Genomic DNA, 22,400 nt, shown 5'->3' on the forward strand with positions numbered 1-22,400 from the left:
TCATCAATAAATGACATGAAGTAAAGTGCACCACCATATGATTTAACCGGTGATGGCTTGTACACATTCGTGTGAATATAATCAAGAATACCCTTAATTATATGGCTTTCTGCTTTGAAGCTCTGCCTATGTTGTTTCTCATAGACACAATACTTACAAAATTCTTTTTTACAAAAACACTTTTTAAAAATGAGATTCCTTTTCATTAAGAGTTGTATCCTAACCTTTGATGTCATAATCGAACCGAAGTGTCATCGTCTATAACCATATGTTCCTCGTTATGGTGCTTCCAAATAGCTTATATGAGTTTCTAACCCAAATTCCTTTTATGACCATCAATTCACCTTTAGTGATTTTGAGAACACCTTCTAGTCTGTTAAATTTGTAGTCTTTGGATTCTAATTCTTTAAGGGATATTAAACTTTTCTTCAAGTCTGGTATATGCTTCACATTTTTAAGTGTTTTAGTCATGTCACCATACATCCTTATGCAAATTGTGCCAACTCCAACCATTTTACTTATTGAGTTGTTGCCCATCAAAATCAAGATTCTTTCATATGGCTCATATGTGTTAAACTATGACTGATGCGGACAAATGTGATGTATAACACCACTATCCAAAATTCATTCTAGATAGAATGAATGATTACTTCTAGCCATGAATACTTTATCTTCAATGACCTCAGATATAGTTTCTTTTACTTGGTTAGTTTCAGGCTTCAATGTCTTGCTTTTCTTTGCTTGAACTTGAATTCATCCTCGAACTCTTTTTAAATCACAAATCCTTTTTCATATGATTCATTTTGCCACAAACCCAACATGCATTTTTATAATATCGACCCTTTGACTTTGATAGTAACTTGGATTTGCTTCTTGCACCACCTTTTGAATTATTTTACTCGCTCAACCAACATCTTCTTACAAGAATTTCTTCCTTATAATCAATCGAACCACCCATCATAACCTTTTTGCGAAGTTCATCTAAAAGAAGAGCACTACTCACAAAGTTTAAATTAAAAGAAACTACATTATTACAATATGAAGTAGTAACCAATGTATCATATGATTTCAACAATTAACAAAGTGGTGTCGTTGCTTTGTCTTCCTCATTCATCTTCACCCCAATGCTTTCAAGTTGATAGATGATGATGTTGAACTCATTCCATTAGTGAGATAATTTGCTTGATATAATGATTGAAACCTTTTCCATAAACTATTAGCCATAGTTTTCTTAATAATATTGAAAAGCACACTTTTAGACAAACCCAATAAAATTGTTGGTTAGGTCTTTTTATCTAACTCTTCCCATTAGGCATCCATAGTGGTGTCATTTTATCTTTTCCAAGCAATACCTTTTGTACCCATATTAGATTAGCAAAGCTTCAATTTGCATATTTTATATCTCAAAATCATTGAGACAATGAAACTTCTTAATGTCAAACTTGTGGGTTGCCATATTTTAGATTTTTCCCTCTCAATCAAATCAATAAATACTTTGTGTACAAGAAAACTTTGATTCTTTAATACCAATTGTTGTGTTTAAACCATCATTAATTTGATTACTCAAATCGATTCTAACAACATTGAATCAATTTAAACCCACAAAAGCGTCCAAAAACACATGCACACAAATGCAATAAGTAAATAAAAAAACAAGAGAGCACAAACCATAACACAAGATTTACGTGATTCACCCACAAGGAACTATATCCATGGGCAAAGCCGGCAAACGAGATTCCATTATCCATAAAGAGATCACAACGAGAATACAAGATTAGGGATCAATAACCTTACATTCTTAATATAATAAACACAGGATACCCCACCAAAAGAGACCGTCACAACACATTCCTACCACTGTATACACGATCCAGTGAGATTTGTGATGATAAACACCCTAAAAAACACCTTCGGGCTCTAAGGTATGAATGTGGAAAGCTTTTTTAAAGCAAAACCCTATATATTCTCAACTTATATATAATGATAAAAAGTTATCATTATGCATAAGGGCGCCTCTGCCATTTCTCCCTCTTATTAATGAAGCCCAAATAACCAAAATACTCTTAAATAAGAAGAGGAAAATAACTTACTAACCCCAAAAGAGAAAAGATGAGTAATTGATATCACCGAACTCAACAGTCACATGGTCAATCTTATAACCACAAGAATCACAAGCTTCAAGAGATGAGCATTCTCAAGTGTGAATCACAATTACAGATGTATTTCATAAACTTGAGTGCTTGCGGTTTGCAGTCACAAGATCTTGTGAAAATCCAAGAATCACAGGGTGTTTATAAACTTGTATTTAAAAATTCCTCATTCCATTTTTATATCTTTTATAAAAAGAACTGCTTTTGCAACAAAGTGCTTCTGCATCAACTCTAGTATGTGTCACCATATTAAAACATGATATACATAATTTTTTTTCTTTTTTTGAAACAAAATTATTGCTACGCAACCATAATGACAATTAAATATGAGAAATTCTTTGAAAAACATGAAAACTGTGAAATTTTCCACCAGTTAAAACGTTGGATATCACCATTTTTTAAAATTTTAATTGTTTCCTTATTTAAAAAAAAATGTTTTTCGTTTTTAAATTTTTGCCAATAATTTTTTGAGAAAAACAGGAAAAAAATTCCATTTTCACATAAGAAAAAACTGGTGTTATTTTCCTGCTTTAAACTTTTGCCACAATGGTGACAATTAAAGATGACATTATGGTATTTTATTTTTTCAAAAAGAAATGCATATATCCAAATTGCTATGGATGTTTAGTGATCATCCCCTTAGGAAAGTCGAGTAAATTATACAAAGGCCTAGAACGTGACATGTGGAAATTGGAACTTAGCCAAGAAATGTTTCGATTTTGAAAACTTCACCAAGTGGGTTTAATCTTCATTGATTCAAATCAAGTAAGTCTATGCGAAGATTGCCAACAAGTGAGAAACTTACCAATTTTGTTGGTGAGCCCTTCTATATGAACTCCACGTGTAATTTCAAGTAATGCTAGCAAATTTAAAGTTATTGGTATACAAAAATTGGTAGCTACAACATATGGGCCAACACCAACGGGGGCTCCGCGTGGCTGGTAGGAGCTGTCAGTGCACGTCTCCATGTGGTGGGACGTGACAGGTTCAAAACCCCAGTAGTACTATTGCATAATAACTGGTGGGGTCTGCTTAAACCCAGCTTGCCTATATATATATATATATATATATATATATATATATATATATATATATATATATATATATATATATATATATGTCTCATGCTCCATCCTTTTCTTTCCAAATATATATTTGCAGTGCTTTGAAGCAATGCTGTCAAAGTCGGTGTGAATTGGCCAATTCAGATCGAGTTGTTGGCCCAAAGTTGATTAAAAAGGGGCCAATTCAAGACCGATTTAAATTTATTTTTTAATATTTTAAATATTTTGAAATATTTTTATTTTTAATGACACATCATCTGATAGTAAAAAGGGGCTGATTCAAGATCGATTCGATTAGGTTTTTCATTTTTATAGCAAACCCATTCACCTAGTGAACCCATTTTAACATCGCTTTGAAGTAGAACCATTCTTTTAGTTGAGTTTGACCTAGAGACTCTACTTAGCTGAGATGAAGGGAGTTTTTGATGGAAATGAATATTTCTTTTCTTTTCTTTTTTGGATTTATAAGTCAAAGAAACTGTGCCCGGCACGAAGACCTGGCCCTCCTGGCTCAACCTGCCATACTTAAGATCGTCGTGCCGACAGTGTAAAACCCTGAGGCTAGAACCCCTTCCCCCGGGGACTATGCTATGTGTTGGCTTGTGCAAAAAGGTGACACCCATGAGCATCGAACCTTGACTGCCCGTCTAGCAGCCAAGGTCCCACCCCACTATGCCAACCCCCTTGGGGCTCTTTCTTTCTTCTGAAACAGCTTCAAAAAAAAAAAATCTTAGATTAACAAATTCTTGGTTTGTTAAACGACCATTCAAGTAGAGAATCTACCTTCCAAAGCCATGGGATTTTATAAGAAACAAAAGAATCCATCTGTTTGCTAAAAGGATGTCAAACACACACATAAGCACATGCACATGCAATCAAGCTGCCTTGAGGTTCTTGGAAAGATGGTGCAACCCTATCTTGCACAGGATATATTCTCTTTGGGATCATATTGGTGGCATGCTTGATGGGTGCCCTTTGCCAGCTAAGGCAAATCACTCAAGGTTTGCTGTTTAAGAGAGGGTCACATTAAGTGACCCCCGTTCTTAGGCAGGTTTTCCATAAAAAACAAAAAAGAAAAGCACACGGCAGTCTGTTTTAATCTGATCTTTGTGATTAAAACTAAAAAAGGTGTTTGGTGACTTCATGGAGTTGAGGGGTAAGCTCTTGGAGTTTTAGGCTGACATGACAGTGATAGTAAGTATGGCAGACTGAGCCATCGATCGCGCCTAAGCAAGGGTGGATCAGGGGGGGCATGACCCTCCTAAAGTTTTGAAAAATTTCAACTGAAGCTTTCAAGGTTTTAAGAATGAGGGTATCTTACTCTTTAAGCCACATGGGGAATGCATGTGTAAGATGGACGTCCAAAAGGCCATTGCAATCTTTCATGGTTATCCTTTTGACTTCCTTTCCATTGTGGTGGCTTTGAAATTGGAGTCCCTTTTTAGAAGGTAGTAGATACCACACAGCTGATGCATTGTTTCAGTTGTTGAGCTGTCATGTGCTGCCCCCAATTGGCCAAACCGTATCTGCATCTCTCTTTCAATTTGATGGCCCATTTCAATGAAGTTTTGAAAATTTTCAACCAAAGCAAAAAAAAAAAATTATGATTGAAGGTATTGATTTAGATTTTTTTCAGATTTTATGAACATTTAATTAGGGTTTTGAGGGTTTTTGTGCTATTTTTCTATTCAATTAGCATAAGCACCCCTCCTAAAGTTTTGAAAATTTTCAACCGAAGTGGATTTTTTTTTAATTAGTACAGATCTATGATTTTTTTTCTATGATTGAGGTTATTGATTTAGATTTTTTAGAGATTTCATGAACATTTAATTAGGGTTTTAAGGTTTTTTGTGCTATTTTTCAATTAGCATTAAGCATGATTATATTAATGACTGTTTTATGATAATTATTTTTTTAAAACATATTTTTAGTATAATTTACTGGTAATTTTTTTTTTAATTTTTATTATGCATTTTGTGCTCACCCTAATTTAGATTCTTGGCTCCGCCGCTGCGGCTAGGTCTCTGTGCCAGGGGTAGTTTCTCTAAGTAAAAAAAAAAAAAACTAAAAAACGGTGGCAGCGGGCCTAGGAAGAAGGTATTGATCCCTTCATCTCATCCCCCAGGTTCGACTCCCACAAGATGTGCAGGTGCCTTTAAATGGTGGGCTCCATAAGGTCTTGTGATCATTGCAAAATTTGTGTTCACAAGTCTCACGCATCGCAGGAGTCAGGCCCGTTAAGTGGCCCGGTTCACCATGAGGGTTCCTCATAAAAAAAAACTATAATTTAGCAAAAGATAAGTTGCATTCATGAAGATATTACATTTAACATGGAATAGAATTATATGTCCAATAAAATTGCTTGCAACTCATCATCAAATATCAACTTTACAAATGCTAATTGATTCACAATCTTGTGCATTTCATTAAGATGCTCCACTACCGAAGATCCTTTTCTTTGAATTTCATGTTCACTAATTGTCGAATGAGAAACATTTTATTTGTCATTTTCTTTCATACAAATCCTGTAGCTTTTTTCATAAAGACTTTGCCATAAGTTCATTAAATACTTGACAAAAAATTACATCATCTAACCCATGGCGAATAGTGGCTATGGCCTTTCTATTAAGATTCTTTCAATTTTTACCTAATGTGATCTTTGGTTTATCTTCAATGAAAGCATGCAAGTCCTTCACATATAGAAGACCTTACATCTTAACTTTCCATATTTGTCAATTTCTTCCATTAAAACTAATAACCTTTTGTATTGTGTTTTTTATTCTTAATTCACATAAATATTAAACAAAACTAATGACAAGTGCTCTTATACCAATTATTGGGAAAGAACCAAGAGTAGAGGAAGTACTTCTCTACTTTGCGAATCTCTTAGGAAAATCAACAAACACTTAGTAAGCACAATCACATACATCTCAAACTACACCAGATCGTATGCAACCACCTCCGCTAAGAAAAATATAAAATGAAATAGAAATAGTAAAGCACAAAAAGACAAAAACAAAGAAATTACACATCGATTTACATACAAAAACTTCTCCAAAAGAATATGAAGACAACCATGGAATCACTGCACGAAATTCACTATGTGAAATCCGGGTCACAATGCCTTAAGCTCTCAACTCAAAGCTACAATCCCCTTGCTTACAAGAACCACTCTTTTAATTGATGTTATGCAGCGGCGCTGCATGCTTAGCATACAACTCCCCTACTGCTAACCATCTATCTCGACATTTCTCGATACCGACATGGTACCCATCTTGAGAAATGTAATGATAGATGGCTATAATGTGAAGTTTTTTAACAATCCAAACACAGATTAAGCTCCAGACATCAATAAGAAACATGGCCAAAAAAGGTCATAAATCATGGAATCCCATGCTTAATATTGGATGTCCTGCATGGATGGTTCATCCATGGGAGAACTGCATCATGTTGTTGTCCATGTGTAAAAGTTGAAGCTATTGAACCTGGCCATGTTTGACTAATCCATTATTCGCAGTATGATAATTGAGGGGTCTCAGGTTTGAATACCAATGGGGCTACCCTAGCTTGACTTAAAAAAAAAAATCTACAACGCAGCTTGAAAGCAGCCTCCTTGACATAGAGCATCTCACACTGGGGAGTACTCATTTGTATATCCAATTTCACTTCACTTTGCAGAAGTCAGTTGTAGGCATCGTAGCAAAAGTGGTACGCTCCATTTTCTAGTATTTATGATAAATGAGTATGCAAACTCGTGTTTTTGAACTGCAAGGTGGGAGCCTTGGCCTTAGTGCTAAAGCAAAGGAGACACCTACCTAGTGGTAAACGCCAACTCCTTCCTGTGAAAAAAAACCCGGTGTTTTCTGTGTTTAAAAAAAAAAAACAGGCAGCTCTGCAAAGATGTACAAATACTTTCAAGAACTAAGGTGACTGGAACTGCAGAATTATTTCTAGATTATGTTTTGTACCACGCTTGATAGGTACAACAGAAAAGATGATTGAGAACTGTGATTCCAAATATATGGTTACAACAGATCAATTTCAACTCTCTGAAATTAGGAAGTTTGCCGCAGTATTTGGCACTAGAAATAAATGTTCCTGGAGAAGTTGTACAGGTCTCTGCATTTCTTCTAATTATACAATAAAATGATGCTGGCAGGCTATTTTCTCATACCTCGTTTCATACCAACCTTCATTGACGAAGAGGAGGAAGAAGAGGACAATCTGGATCCTGCCTTGTCTTTGGTGAAAGCATTGACGACATCATCCTTGAGCTCGTCAAAACGCTGGCGTTTTATCCTCTGCTCATCTGGTGTGCCCTTCTCGAGGTATAATAGGTCCGGCAAGTCGTCCTCCAGAAATTTGTCCAGGACTTGGGAGCAATGTGGAAAATAACGCCTACCCAGCTCAACTGCGAGAATATTCACAGTGGATATATCGAAGGTAAAAAAAAGAAAGAAATTAAAGTTGGTAAGGGTTGCGACTCAGACAAGAATCAACAGTAGGAAAGATGTTATGTGCATCAATCTATCACATAAAATGGCCTGTCAATGCGTAACATGCATACACAGTATGAAACAAAACAGTCAATTCAAAGACATCAACTGACCCTGCATATTCTATAATTTCAATAGACTAAATCACCAATCATGATTGGAATGCAATCCAGATATGGGCTACCACATTATTTTCTAATCTACATTTATTTTCTAACGAAACTGCACTAGATTCCTCCATTCTCATTAAGATATAATTACAGGGGGCAGTAGTAGTATGAGAAAGCTCCTACAAAGCCAACATATTTCCTATCAGTCCTTATGCTAACTGCTCAAAAAACAAAACAGAAGATTGGATGTGCCAGAGACGAGAATTACTATCCGAAACGGCCCATGATCAAGTAAATACAGTTACCATGGGGTGGCCATCAGGCATGGCTGGGCCGGGCTGAATAGGGCCGGTAAGGACCCAACAGGACTGACATAAGCCCAGGCCGATTATTATTGGGTTTGGGTTGGGCTCAGGCTACCAGGTTCTTTTCAGATCAGGTATCCAACCGGCCATCAGGTACCCGGCTCAACTGCCACCCCTAATTACCCATAGTACGTTCCATAGTGATACTCTTAGTTAACAAGGTGAGGTTACTACAACAACAACAACAACAACAACAACAACAACAACAACAACAACGCCTTCATCCCAAAACAATTGGGGTCGGCGATATGAACCAAAAAAGAAAATCATTCTGGGTCTTCCACATGAATCCTTCTCCTCCAATCGTCCTCGGTGAGGTTCAAAGCATTCATATCCTATCCTATCATCTCCATCCAAGTCTTCTTAGGCCTACCCCGACCTCTTTTAACTAATATATTTTCCCATTTCTCCATCCTTCTAACTAGAGCATTATTAGGCCTTCGCCAAATATGTCCAAACCACCGTAAACGATTCTCTCTCATCTTATTTTCAATGGATGCAACGCCTACCTTCTTACGTATCTCCTCGTTTCAAGGTGAGGTTACTATTTGAGAAAAATAAAGGCATGTTTAACCAGATGACATGATAACATGAATTTCTCTTCCAATAATAGAAGGTTAACATAGTAATAGTGGTAGAGGGCAACAAGGCATCACAGAAGAAGGATGAGAGCAATACCCATCCACTACTATACACCCTGCTCTCCCCTAAACCCTAACAGAAAAAAGATCTTGCATCATCAACATTCAAATTGATGTAACATGCTTATTAAACAATTTGTTTCCTATTTAACCACTCAATGAGAAGGGTGAACATACCGGTTTTTACCAGAGCATTCAATCTAGAATGCAGTTTTTTGTCCGTCATTGAAGGAGTCTCATTCAGGTCAACTTGCCTCAAATTTGCAGATGAACTTTTGGTGGCAGAAAGACCAGCAAATTCTGATGTGGTCTCTGTTTGTGCTATTTCCATGGCCAGCTTAGCCTCAGCAGGAAAGAATAGCCTTGCAAAAGCAACTGGCGTGCATAACAGCAGCAATTAGAAATTCACAGTAGGTTGGACAGAGGCCATGACTCAACAATCTCAAAATGGTATAACTGGTAAAAGAGGAGAAAGCTGCCCCCAAATTTCACGATGGCAGAAAGTTAAAAATGCAATATAGTGATATTTCTCTTACAACAAGAAGGTGAATATACTATCCAGAAAAAGAAAAGGAGACAATGCTATTAAATAAGATTCAATTAGGTTATAAAAGAAAAAAGCAAATTCTCAGGTTGAAATGTTAGGTTTCTTGATGAGCATTCTTGTGCAATCAGGCCAAGTAAAGTTTATTTCAAAATGAGTGGTGACATGGTAACTGCCACACAACCAAACTATGAATCCAGCATTTTCATGCTGCCATGAAGATGAGGAGATTGAAGTCAAAACGAGAAAAAATCTTGACATGATTACACATGGCTAACCAAAGCTTGTTCATAAAGAGTGTGACACAACAGAACCCACTGCCAATATCTAAAAATGAAACCACAAACTCAACATGTGATTGGCTAAAGCAGTATTATCCAATCTCAGTCATAACCATCACTATTTAAACATTATATATATATATATATATATAATGTTTGATGTTGAGGGTTCCCACTTCCCATCATTAAGATAGATTGAAGTTGCACTTTATTTGCACTTCTTTTCCTATAAATTGAATAAGGTTCCCTAAAGCTTGGCTTATACTTGTCACAACTTTGTGAAAGTTAAGCTGAAACATCTACGGGTTCCAGCATCATGTCAAAGGATCATGGATTTGTCAGCACCTTTTACATAACAGCCCAAACTTCAGCAACATCTATATGCATCATCCATATCGGGGCCTACTTAGAAAGGGTAAATATTTGGTATAATGAAGATATGGAACTATTGAGTAGAAATCATGTCCTTTTCACAATTTTATTGTTCTTTTATAGATTGGACCTTACAGATGTGATCTACACGGTTTGTTACTAGGAAATGAATCTTGAATCATGTGATTATGATATGTAAACAATTAAAAAAATAAATAGCCCACAATGCATGAATGACCCAAAATTTCTTGTTTCTACGTCAGAAATACACAATCTAAGGCCCAATCCTTGGTAAACAAACCGTGTTGAAGACTTCTACATGGCCAGATTGCATTGATACATCTTTCACCTTTGGTTTTCATCTCAATAGTTCTGTACCTTCATTAGTATCAAATATTTACCCACTTAAAAATAAATAACAGTTCAGCCATAAATTCAATTACCCTGCATATAGATAATATACACATTTCAGCATACAGAGAAAATATGCCAAAACTCACCTCTGTTCTCTAAATGGAGCAGCCTCATGTGGAAATCTTCAGTCATTTCCATCGAGGAGACAGTCGAATCACCTATAAGTGGGATCCGTCCCTCCTCTCGCCCAAGGATGTCAATGCATATCCGGTTTTTATTTGACTTTTTTCCCTGCTCAATTTGTGCATAATAGTCCTTTGCCCTAGTGAGCCTCTGACATATCTGGACTGCACTCCTGCCATCCATTGTGATTGCTGATGCACACGCACCCTTCGTAAGCAGTGACACTAAAATAGCAGGTTCCCGACGCATTGCTGCCACATGTATCACTGAATATCCTCTGCCGTTTCTCAAATTAACATCAGCAAGCTTGAGTTCCAGCAACTCAGCAACAATCTTAGAGTCACAGTAAGCTGCTGCATAGTGAAGGGCATGTGCATCGTCAAGAGTGATATTCCCTTCCTTTAAGAGAAGTCTCACCAATTCGACATCATCAGAATCCAATGCCTTGTGGATTCTCTTAATATTTTTCTCTCGAACATGATCCACAGTAGGAGCATCAAATCCTCCTTGCTGAAGCTTGTGACGGAGTGATGTGATCTCATCAGCCGCTTCACATGGAAGCTCTTTTTCAATTGATACCCGGTCAAGATCAGATTGTGCAACCCGCTGTATACATTTAGTGAGTAGAGGGCCCAGTTTGCAGGAGCAAGCAACAAGAAGAATAGGTATGACATCTTCAATTAATGCTTTTCCAACAAAGTTGAATAGGTGCCTCTGCACATAATAACACTTCCATTGAACATTGTAACCATAAAGAAAAGAAGCAACAGGTAACGAAAGGCAGGTGAAAAAACAGCAATGCTTAGCCAGTAATGCATCAGCTTATTGTTATATAGCAACTAAAACTAACATATATAGCAATGAACCCAAAAAAAGGGACTTGAGCTCACAACACGAAACTGCACCATATGTAGAGGATTTGAGATAGAAAAATGTAAAATACTCTTTATGGAAGAATTCGTGGTTTGGTCACGGAACACAAATGCAAGATAGTATTAAAATAAACTTCACTTTTTTGTGTTCTGAAAATTTTTTAGAATGTCCATGCTTGAGCCTATAAACATTTTGAATATCACAGTATAAGATTTACCAAGCCCCACAACGGCATTAGTAGTTTTCTGCCATGCAGAAGATTGCTATAAAAGCAATTCAAGGAAGCACTGCAAGCAAATCTGTGAAATCAGTCAATCAATGGCTTTGGAAATGCATATTATGCATCAGATACAAATAAAATTCAAAGATGGGGAGAACACATTCAAGCTTCTTGGAAAGGGGGAAGAGTAATTAGCATTGACTACCTACTAATCACTTCAGCAAATGGAACTACACAGAAACGAGCATTCCAGAGTAACTACATGGGATCTGACAAGCATATATTTTTCTATTTGCTTATTAATTTTTGCAACCATAATACCAGCTTTTACATTATTTACTTTAGAACAGTGTAAATTGTACATTAAAATGATAAATATGACAGTTTTTGGAAGCCTTCTTTCTATGTGTGCTTTTCATTGTGGGGAGACCACATTCAAGCCTTCTTTCTACATATCCTTGCTTTTTTTTTTTGCACTAGTGAAATGTCTAGACGTGAAAACAAGTTATGCCAAAAATTTAACAAAAATATTAAATTAAAGAAAGAGGAGAAAAAAAGGACTATAATAATTGAATCCTTGAGTTCCTCATGAAAACCCACCTAAGTAACACAAGAACATTATTTTTTATGTGAAAGAATTTGACAGAAACTCTATACATCTTTATTATGTTGTATAACAAAACATATACTATATGTGCAAATACAAACGAATACCATTTTAAAGATATATTTTCTAACAAGTAAATATGCTTAGCTTTTGGTAAGCATTTAATGATCACATATAACTTTTATAAGCCCAGTTGGACCTGCATACAAGGGACAATCAACCATTTTGTACATATAATAAAATCATAAACTCATAAACAAAACTGAGAAGCGAATCCAACTGGAAGCAGAGAAGACACCTCAGCTATCAGGCAACCCAGAAAACAAATAAGGGAAAACCACAACCACAACATGGTGATCTAATGGTTCAGCAGGAAACTTAAATCACAAACAACTCACAATTCCATTTCCATTTCTATAACACATGCATATGCCCATTTACTACAACCTTCACTCTTCTCCTTCTCCTTATTCTTCACCATAATAATCACGCAGATGCAAACCTTAATACCCATTCTGAAATGCTATCACTTCTTGATAATTTCGTAGAACGATGATCAATAGAAGATAATCCAAAAGAACTGTTCCATGGTATATTTTACCATATTTTAGTTAATGATCTGCAATTCAATGATACACAAAACCATTTTGAGTGATCCAGTGAATTCAAGTGTTATACTTACCATAGCAGCTATATTAGTTCCATTACCAAGCGTAAATTGCAAACCGAAAGTTCAAGGAAAGCAAAAGAAACAGCACCATTAGAGAAGATTAGCAACCTGCCATAGTGAAACCATCTCCTTTATCTCAAAGGTAGATGATGCATACATCAGCTCCACTGCAAAATCAATAGCAGGACGGCAAGAGTCATGGTTGCAGGCAGCATCCACACAGGTGGAAACCTCCACAGGAGATGGTTTCAGCCTGCCAGTATACAAATAATTCAAGATGATCATAAAGGCATCATGCCCGACGTTGCCGCTAGGGACCAATTCCTTAATATCATATTTCAGTTTCCCTTCTTTCTGGGATGAAGAATTCCCTTGAGAGAAAAGATGATGAAAGAACGGGCTTCGCGAGGCCAAAATACATCTGTGGGCACCAACAGGGATTCCTTCAACAGTTATCTGAACATCGCTGCAATTGAATTCTGTATCCAGCAAGAGCTGTTCCAAATTGGAGCTAAGCCGGAACAAACTGATGGATTCCATATTGGCAATCTGAAAATGAGGGTTTGAGTGGATTCCTTGCTCGGAGCTACTGGACACAGACACGCTATAGCTACCACTGCCATTGGATACGTAGGATGATGAAGCAAAATTCAAAGAACTGGCTGGCTCTGCTATATCATCCATCTGTAGAAGCCTTAATTCTTCTCTATAAAGACCAAAAAACTTCTACTTCCAAATAAGTGTAACATAGGCCTCGATTGTCCGAAGCTCATGCAGATAAGTCAATTCAGAGCAAAGACAAATGGAAAGAACAAACAACTCTGGTTGATTGATCACTCTCGAGCAAACCAACTCATAGAAACCAATCACCAAGAAATTTAAACTTGGTACAGATTGACTCCGATCCGGAACGATGATGCTGCGGCCGAAAGATCATTGGTTGGTGCTGCTATACAACTAAACCCAAGATCAGAAGGCCTTGAATCTCTGGATAAATAGCCTGGTTCTGCTTATACGTCAATAACCATAACATGACCAAACTGAAAACCCAGAACGATTACAAGCAAAAAAAATCTGAAAAAACAGAATTTGAACTAAACTCGCTTCTTTCTTATAATCGAACAATCGCGCCCTCCCCACCCCCAACCAAGAAAAAAAAGCAAGTAATCAGCAAACCGTTCCTAAAACACTTTGCAGAGAAAAGGGCCCAAAAGAAGTCCTGCTATCAGGATTCTGTACCTCTTTCTTTGCTTTTTGGTGTTGCTAATTCTAAAAAAACATTTCTAAAATCAAAATCAAATGCATAAACACAAACATAGAAGAAACCCCCCACCAAACAAGAATCAATTACATACCTAAACAAAAATTAAAACAAAAAATTTCTTAGAATTCAGATTTCAGCAAAACCCACCTCTTTTCTGCTCCAATCTCAACATCCACAACCCAAAAACACAAAATAGAAGGAACGCCCACCCATCAAAATTCCCCACATATCCACTTCACAAAATCAAGAATTCTCACAAAAAGTTCAGGGAAGGTCATCAAATACCTTTTTTTCAAGGTGAAAAAAAAATATTTCATTCAAACAGTAAGGATGAAAGAAACCACCAACTTATCCAATCAGAAGAAACAAAAAATCTCACGATTTTACAAAAGAGAAGACCAAAAGGACCAAGGACGGCCTCTATATTCGCAGTCCAAAACCATCCTCAGATCTAATTGTTGGGAAGTATGAACACAACGGGAAACAAAAAAATAAAAAAAATGAAGGAAAAAGTCTTGGTCCGTAGATCTGGGGTCAAATCTTAGGGTTTGAAAAGGTTGAGAGAGAGAATAAAAAGGACATAAAAGGCGAACTCGTAGACACGGCAAAGAGAGAACGGAAGCAATAATTTTACTTGCTTGCGTGTGTGCATGTTCTTCTACGAAATCAACACTGAGTCTGCAGTCTTTTTATTACTTTAATCAATAAACATTTTATTACTTTAATCGATAAACATTGAGAGAGAGAGTGGGGGGATGAGAGAGAGAGAGAGAGAGAGGGTGGGGTGGGGGAAGCGAGGTCAAGGGGCACACGTATGGTTCGGTGTCGTTAGTGTGATGAGGTAGGAGGGGGTGGTGATGGGGGTAGATAGTGATGATGGCGCTGGTGACGTGTTTGGTAACGTCACGTTATCTTCAGGCTGAGGTGAGAAAACACGAGAGAGGTGGTAATGGACAATGGATGATGCTCTCTCTCTCTCTCTCTCTCTCTCTCTCTCTTCCTGTATTTCACCACCTCTCTCTCTCTCTCTCTCTTCCTGTATTTCACCACCTCTCTCTCTCAAGAAGTCAAGAGGCTTTGTGGGAGCGTTCCTGGCTCTCTGCTTTGCATTAAAAAAGGTGAATTTGATTGTGACTTCGTCGTGTTTGAATAAAACATGTATTTTTCTTTGTTTTGGACATTTTTCTGTTGTTGGACCTTTTATTAAATAAAAAATAAAAGATGAGTTATTTGCAAAAGCATACCCAGTTTTATTTGAATTTGATAATTTAGATTCATACTAAAAAGGATTGGTAATTCAAATACATAACTCAGTGGTTCTCTTCGAACCTCCATGGTTTTTGTGTTGCGGAGAGACTTCAGATCAAGCTGAAAGAAGGTGGGAAAAAAAAGGGCAAATAGGAGTAAAACCCATAGTTTTCTGGTTGGGCAATCACCACACTTAAAATTGGTGTCTGTGTGGAATCTAAACCCACTCACAAGAACCCATCTAAAATAGGGTTTTTTACTACAGATTAGTAGAGAGAGAAAGAGAGAAAGAGAGAGAGAGAGAGATAAGGGTAAATTTGATATTTTTTAAATTATGGAAAAAAGTAGGTATGTTTTTGTAAATTACGTAAACAAAAGTTAAAAAGGCCGATTCAGAACGACTCGATTTAATTCTAAACTGACCGATTTTATGTATTGTTTAATAAAACGATTCGGTTCAAAAACTGATGCTGACAGCAATGCTTTGCAAATACGTGATTCGTTTTGGCAGTTCAAAATGACCAAAGGGGCACATGTGATTTTCATAGGTGAGAAAGTATACATGTAAAAATATTTTTTACGCTTGGGACATGTTTGTTTTTGTCACGGGTGGGGATGAATAATCATGATTGAGAAAGTAGAAGCTGTGATTGTTGGTGACAAGGTCAATCTTGTGACCACACTTTCACAAGATTCAAAGCAAAGACAATCACAGCTGGCAATGGCAATCACAGCTGGTATTTTTCTCAGGTGATTGTGATTTTTTTTATTGCTAAGTTGGAGTCAGGCAGACCCAACAGTTATACATTATACCCTTGCGATTTGAACTTGCAACATCCCGACACAAGGTGACGTGCACTAAAAGCTCGTGACAAGTGAAGCTCCCCAATTGGTGTAGTGATTGTGATTTACATTCATAGGATCTTGAGAAAATCCAAGAATCACAGGGCATTGCATAGATGCCCACATTTTCTTGAGAAAACACATCTCAACACTTTCTCGGTGAAGCGAGAGAAAACACATCTCAGCACTTTCTCCGGGAAGCACTCTGCTTACCAACTAGGGAACGTACATTGAACAATATGTTGGATTTGAGTTTAGGAAAATAGCTTGATTTAGGTCTTTATTATCAAATTTGGGGAAGTTAAAGAAAAGTTGGATATGTTCTACATCCATAACTAATTGATGATGAACATGACTTGTTAGAGCGGTTGGATTTTGATAGCTGTTCCAACCACTGCTGTCATTCATACCAAGCACTGAACAAGAGTAAATATCAAGTGATAGAGTCAGATCTAAGCTCTATGATTTAAATTTTAACCTAACCCTTCCAGATGAATCAAATTGGTAGGCAATTTCCACCACCAATCGTAAATGCAGAATATTTGGAAAAGTAATAAGAATATGATTCTTGTGTACCATCTTTTTTCCTACTTCAAGGAAAGGTGAGGGAGGAGAAGGAAACAACCAAGAGACTGCAGGCAAGTCTTTTTCAATCTTATCACTAAAGGTGCTGCAATAACTTTTTTTTTATAGTCAAGCTGGGATTATGCAGACCCCACCAGTTATACGAAGTACCATTGGGTTTTGAACTTGCAACATCCCAAGACAGAGTGACGTGCATTAACAGCTCCTACTAAACAAGCAGAGCCCACATTGGATTAGAATGGTTAGAAACTTGTGAATGGTAAGTAGGGGTGTCAATGGGTCGGGTTTGACCCAGACCCGACCGATATAAAACCCTATAGGAACAAGGTTTGGTATGAACAAGGTTTGGTGATAAATAAGAAGACCCGATTAGAATCTGGGAGGAACCCGAAGGGTCCGATTAATACACAAAGCCGGGTATGGTTTGTGAAATTTTACACTAGACCTTGCCCGACCCAAGTTCTAATTAAGATCCATATAAAATTTTTTGATGTAAAAATGATAAAAAAATTATTTTACCGAGTATGGTTTGAGTCTGGCTCATGTAATGTTTATAGGATCCGGGCATGCTTTATCTTATAGTAGGTTCATTTAGATCCGGGCATGCTTTATCTTATAGTAGGTTCATTTAGATCCGGGTCCAGACTCGGCACCATCATCTCAAATCTGGTTTGAGACTGGTTCTACTGAGTCCAAACCAAACCCGACCCGTTGACACCCCTAGTATAAAGGAGAAAGTGCACTTGCACAATAGGTTAAAGAAGATCATCTCATTTGCTAACTTCTTCATTCTTTCATCTTTATTCACTTCGGGCCCAATTGTTTTAGGTGGTTTTCATATCAAAGTGAGATGTCGACAGGTATTTCCCACCATAGGTGAAACAAACACCCATATAGACGAATGGAAAATAACATGTTGGCACTGTGTTACCCCTGATGTTTCCCACTTTTTTTTTTCCATGTGAAAATTTATTGTAAAGACCCAATTCGGGGCCTCTCGAGCTCAGGTTCGTGAACGTTAGTTCCTAGAGGAAAATTACTCAATAATCTCAAAAGCAACTCCAAATCATGCCAATTTTTTTTTTCATTTAATAATTAAAGGTCCATACATCCATTTTTCTCAATAACCATCCAAATGCATAAACAGAATAAAAGAGTAGAGGCAAACCATACTTTGATGTGGCAGAATCGTACTAAGTCATGTGAGTGGTGGCAGCAGTCTTTGAACCTACAGTTACAACCAAAAGAAGGAGGGTGAGTCTACAACCCAGTAAAATTTCATTTACAAAGTGACACGACCGTTGCAACTGTAGTGAGCTTTAAGCTCCTAGTCTTATTTTAGTTTGCTACTTTACACACATATTATTTATGAGTTTTACCCCTCCCCCCCCCCCCTTTTATCGCATTTCTAACATCATTATCAGACACTTATTCTATTCGGTTATTTCAGATATAACCTTCTAGGGCGTAGCACTCTATATAGATAACTCAGAGTCTACAATGTTGGCCAGACATATGAACCACTCACAACAATGTAGTCCAAACCGGCCCAGACTACGGACACAGGTGTTGTAGTAGCTCACCGGTTGCAAGCCGGGAGCGAAGGGACTCAAATGGTAGCTAGCCGAAGAGCCAGGGTGGCTATATCTACCCCCAAGGTGTCTCAATGAGCTATATCTGCCCTCAAGGTGTCTCAAAGAGCTATACATGTCCTCAAGGTTTTGTGGTTCATGCTACATCCTACATATGTCTAGTGGGCAACGTTTTAACCCTTAAGGGTCACTTAAGAACATCTGAGGTATTCCGAAGTTGCTCAAGAGGTACACACCTCAACATTGCCCCAGACCATGCCTCCTAGTAGAGTTCTTCATTGTATTCTATATGGTCATCCTATACACAATTTTCTTTCAATGTCCATATCTTGAAGTCAGTGTGTTATACAATCAGCAACGTATGCCTACTAACCACTCTTTAACACATGTTCACGTCTCTGAACTGTTAAGGATGACAACCCACAACAGATTAATTCACGACACTTACAATGCCCCTCTCAAGGCATAAGCGTGACATTTCCCAATGTACTACCTACCCTGAGACTCTAGAACTCTACTCTCAATTTCCATGTAACACATCAATCTCATACATACAATCATGTCATGCTACATTTATTTCATAACTTAGAAAATATACATGATCAGGTTTAAGCATCACACTTGAATTTTATAGATTCTTAAGCATGCAAAACAGTGATGATTCACAATAACAGAACTAGCATACTTGAAGCATTGGAATAATAATAATGAATGCCTAAACTAGCTAGCATGTGTTTTAATTAACTAAGGAGGAATTTGCAAATGTTCACTTACTTGGAATGCTTAAAGTCCAAATTCTTAGTTTTATGCAACCTTTGATCTGAAATCAATAAATGCTTCGTATCATTATCAAAATTATTAAAATACCCTTAAACTTAACTGTCAAACACTGCTTCATTCTTTCATAGTTTATTCTCACATCCCCTACTAATAGATTCTACTCAAGCAGTAGAATCCATGGATTTAAGAATCACATGAATCTGACTTCAGGGCACTTAGTTATGCCTTGTATACTTTGTAGGCATACTAAGGGCAAAAATGGTCTTATTACTTTTTCAACCATTAACAATGACCTCTATGCCATCTTTACCTCATATTACTTTAAGATCCACATCCATAATAAAAATTGGATCACTTAAGTACTCAACTCAACTTTGATTTGGATCCTGAATTTGGTATTCTCGATCAAAACTCGCTTTTGTCTGGATCTAAATCGGGTTGTCTTATCAGGTCCGACTTGAGTTTTGGGTCCAAACTGGGATCCAATTTGTAATAGAAAAATCAAGTCTTCGCTACTTTGATTTTTCTACCGCACTCGATCAATCAATCGCACACATATCTTTATATACCCTACGCGTTCAATTTGTCTCGGTCTAGACTGAGTCGGTCTAACCCATATTGGGTCCACCTTTGGTCTGGGATGAATCGGTCCACCATTACAAACCCGACTCGGTCTGCTAACTAATTCAGACCCGACTCGATCCAAATAGACTGAGACAGTCTGTCACAACACACATATCCTCACTCATTTTTTTTCTTCTTTTGGCTTGGTCTGGACACACCCAAACAGAGTCTCTCTGGTCTGCGCTCAATCTGAGTCACGTCCAGCCTGATGACCGACTTGGCCTACATAAAATGCAGATCAAGCCTGTCATCTCGGCTTGCAATAGTTTTGGCAACTCCTACCGTTGTCGAATTGTTGCAGCTTCCTGCAAGCAGGGCGGCACTGTTGGCGCTCGCCGGTGGCTGTCGATCCAACAGTGGTAGCAGGGAAAAAACCCCTTCTTTTTTTTACTGCATTTGCAACCGATGAGGGCATTGACCGGACCTCCTGCCTCCTCGTAGCGGGCAGTCCGCCCCCTCCATTTTTTCGTCACTGGCGGGTGACACTAGCAGAGGGAAAAACCCCTCTGCTACCCTCCCCTCCCCCATAGAGCCAGACAGGGACAGGGTTCTCCCTGTCCCTGTATCTCTGCAACTCGCCGGCAATCGAGAGGTTGCCGACGACCTCTGCTCTGAACATCAAAAGAGAGAGAAAACTCTTATGTTGCCCCCTTCTATCGCAAGGCAGAGATAGAGTTCTCTCCGTCTCTGTTTTATTGCAACTCGCCAGCAACTGTTGGGTTGCCAATGACCTCTGTATTAAAAAAAACAACAAGAGGGAGAGGGCTTACCTGACGGCTGCAACACCTTCTTCTCCCGTTTCTTCCTTCACGCTCTCTTTCTTTCTCTGCTCCTCTGATGTTCGAGTAGGGAAAGGGGAGCCCCCCCCCCATGGCTTTTATAGCCATGGGGTGTCGTTTCCCCCTCCTCTCAAATTAAATGGGGACAGCCCCTTTTCTCTCCCATGATCTGATTCGTGGGGAAGGAAGGGGCATAGTTCCCCCTCCTTCCGTAACCCCTCCACTATGTGGGGGTGGGGGGAGGGGGGGGGGGGAGCGTTCCATTTATTCACACTTCTCCTCATATGAAAGGACTTTTATGAGAAAGCTGAGTTGGCAGGACTTTCTAGAGACTCTTGCCCTTTCCTGTGAAAAACTCTTCCCTTATGTGTAAAATGAAATAAAGTTAATAAAACAGGCCCTTGAACTTATTATATGTACTGTATGGCCACGAACTAACTTATCGCTGATACACAAAACAACTGCTTGTAAGGGTTCTGCGAGTTTTATCAGAGCCATCGATGCTCTAGATGAATCTCATCCAGGGCATACAAAATGGACGGCTGAAAATAAATACAAACCTTGTGTTTGGGAGGCAGGATGAACGGTACTAGAGGTACTGTCAGAACTGTATCTGCTCTCTTTTTTATATTCTTTGGTTAGCAGCAAGTATTACAAAGACTGAAAAAACCTCAATCATCTAGGCATGAACCCCTGATCCAACATTCCATTGCCAACCACTGTCCTGTTAAATTGGTATGTACTATACCTTAGTAGGTACTTATCTGCACCTACCCAGGACAGTCTAATCAAATGATTGGGTGGTAAAGAAAAAGGCTTATAAATGTGATCAACATTGTTTTGTTCAGTAAAATGGCGCTTAGAATGATGTGATTGCAATGTATGAAAATATTTTCAAAGGCAAATAGCTTACAATGTATCAAAATTTGTGTCATAAAAATTTGTGATTTTACCTAAAACATGAGCACGTGGTAAGGGAAAGAGGGGTTGTTGTCTTGGTCAAATGTTGGTAGGCATGGTGTAGACTTTAACCCATGTGTGCCTACCGATCACTAGGTGGTGCGCCCAGCTATGTAAGTCCCAATCACAGTTTGAAAATTCGGCTAAGTCTTTTTTACATCTAGGTAGCTTCCAATCCCAAGCTTGCCACCCAAATTTTCTTTTGATTGCTGGCTTCCTTGGTGCTTTTGAGAACAGGACAAGGAGGAACACCAATAACACAGACCTTTGAAAGTTTTGAGCCATAATTGACTCAGTTAAAAACACTTTGGGTATGTCTTGATTGTTGTTTTGAAAAGTGAAAATATTATTTAAAAGAGGTTCACTTTCAAAATTTTAAGAGAACTCAAATCTCGTGAGACAATATGAGAAAGTAAATATCACACAAATGAGATTCACTTTCTAAATCTCACTTTTGGGTTGTGTTATGATGCTTGCTTTTAAGGTTTTGTTCTAAAAAAAAGTTTTAGGTTTGATTTTTTTGGGTACTGTTCAAATGAGATTTCCTTTCTAAATCTCATGTGATTCCAAATCACATTAGGAGGGCGTTCGGTCAGATCATTCAGAATTTTCTTGAGAAAGCGATTATAATAGCCTGAAATTTCAGGCAACCCGTGAATTCAAATCATTCGGATTTGAAATCACAGCAATCTGTGAGATTTTAAATCTGAAGGGTTGCCCTGAGAATTAGAATCTTGTCGAGTTGAAGCACCCGAATGTACCCTTAAGGTATGTTTTTTTCCATTGGGTTCGGGA

General features: G+C 37.9%; 1 protein-coding gene across 3 annotated transcripts; it reads right to left on the bottom strand.

Annotated features, from left to right (window-relative positions):
- Positions 1 to 7,126: 7,126 nt before the first annotated feature.
- Positions 7,127 to 14,863, bottom strand: LOC149831118 (BTB/POZ domain and ankyrin repeat-containing protein NPR1-like). 3 transcript variants are annotated; one of them, XM_090013677.1, is made up of 5 exons: positions 14,342 to 14,850; positions 13,039 to 13,930; positions 10,524 to 11,274; positions 9,004 to 9,201; positions 7,127 to 7,625 (listed from the first exon to the last, which is right to left on the bottom strand). In XM_090013677.1, the coding sequence occupies exons 2-5, from the start codon at positions 13,612 to 13,614 to the stop codon at positions 7,375 to 7,377; spliced, it is 1,776 nt and encodes a 591-aa protein (XP_089869803.1). In that variant the 5' UTR covers positions 13,615 to 13,930; positions 14,342 to 14,850; the 3' UTR covers positions 7,127 to 7,374. The 3 variants fall into 3 exon arrangements, with proteins under 3 accessions (XP_089869803.1, XP_089869802.1, XP_089869800.1); XM_090013676.1 differs by having other exon boundaries at positions 13,039 to 13,936; XM_090013674.1 differs by having other exon boundaries at positions 13,039 to 14,863.
- Positions 14,864 to 22,400: the final 7,537 nt, after the last annotated feature.

This window comes from Nuphar pumila, chromosome 7, assembly GCF_984573655.1.
Source record: "Nuphar pumila chromosome 7, dmNupPumi1.hap1.1, whole genome shotgun sequence".
Lineage (NCBI taxonomy): Eukaryota > Viridiplantae > Streptophyta > Magnoliopsida > Nymphaeales > Nymphaeaceae > Nuphar > Nuphar pumila.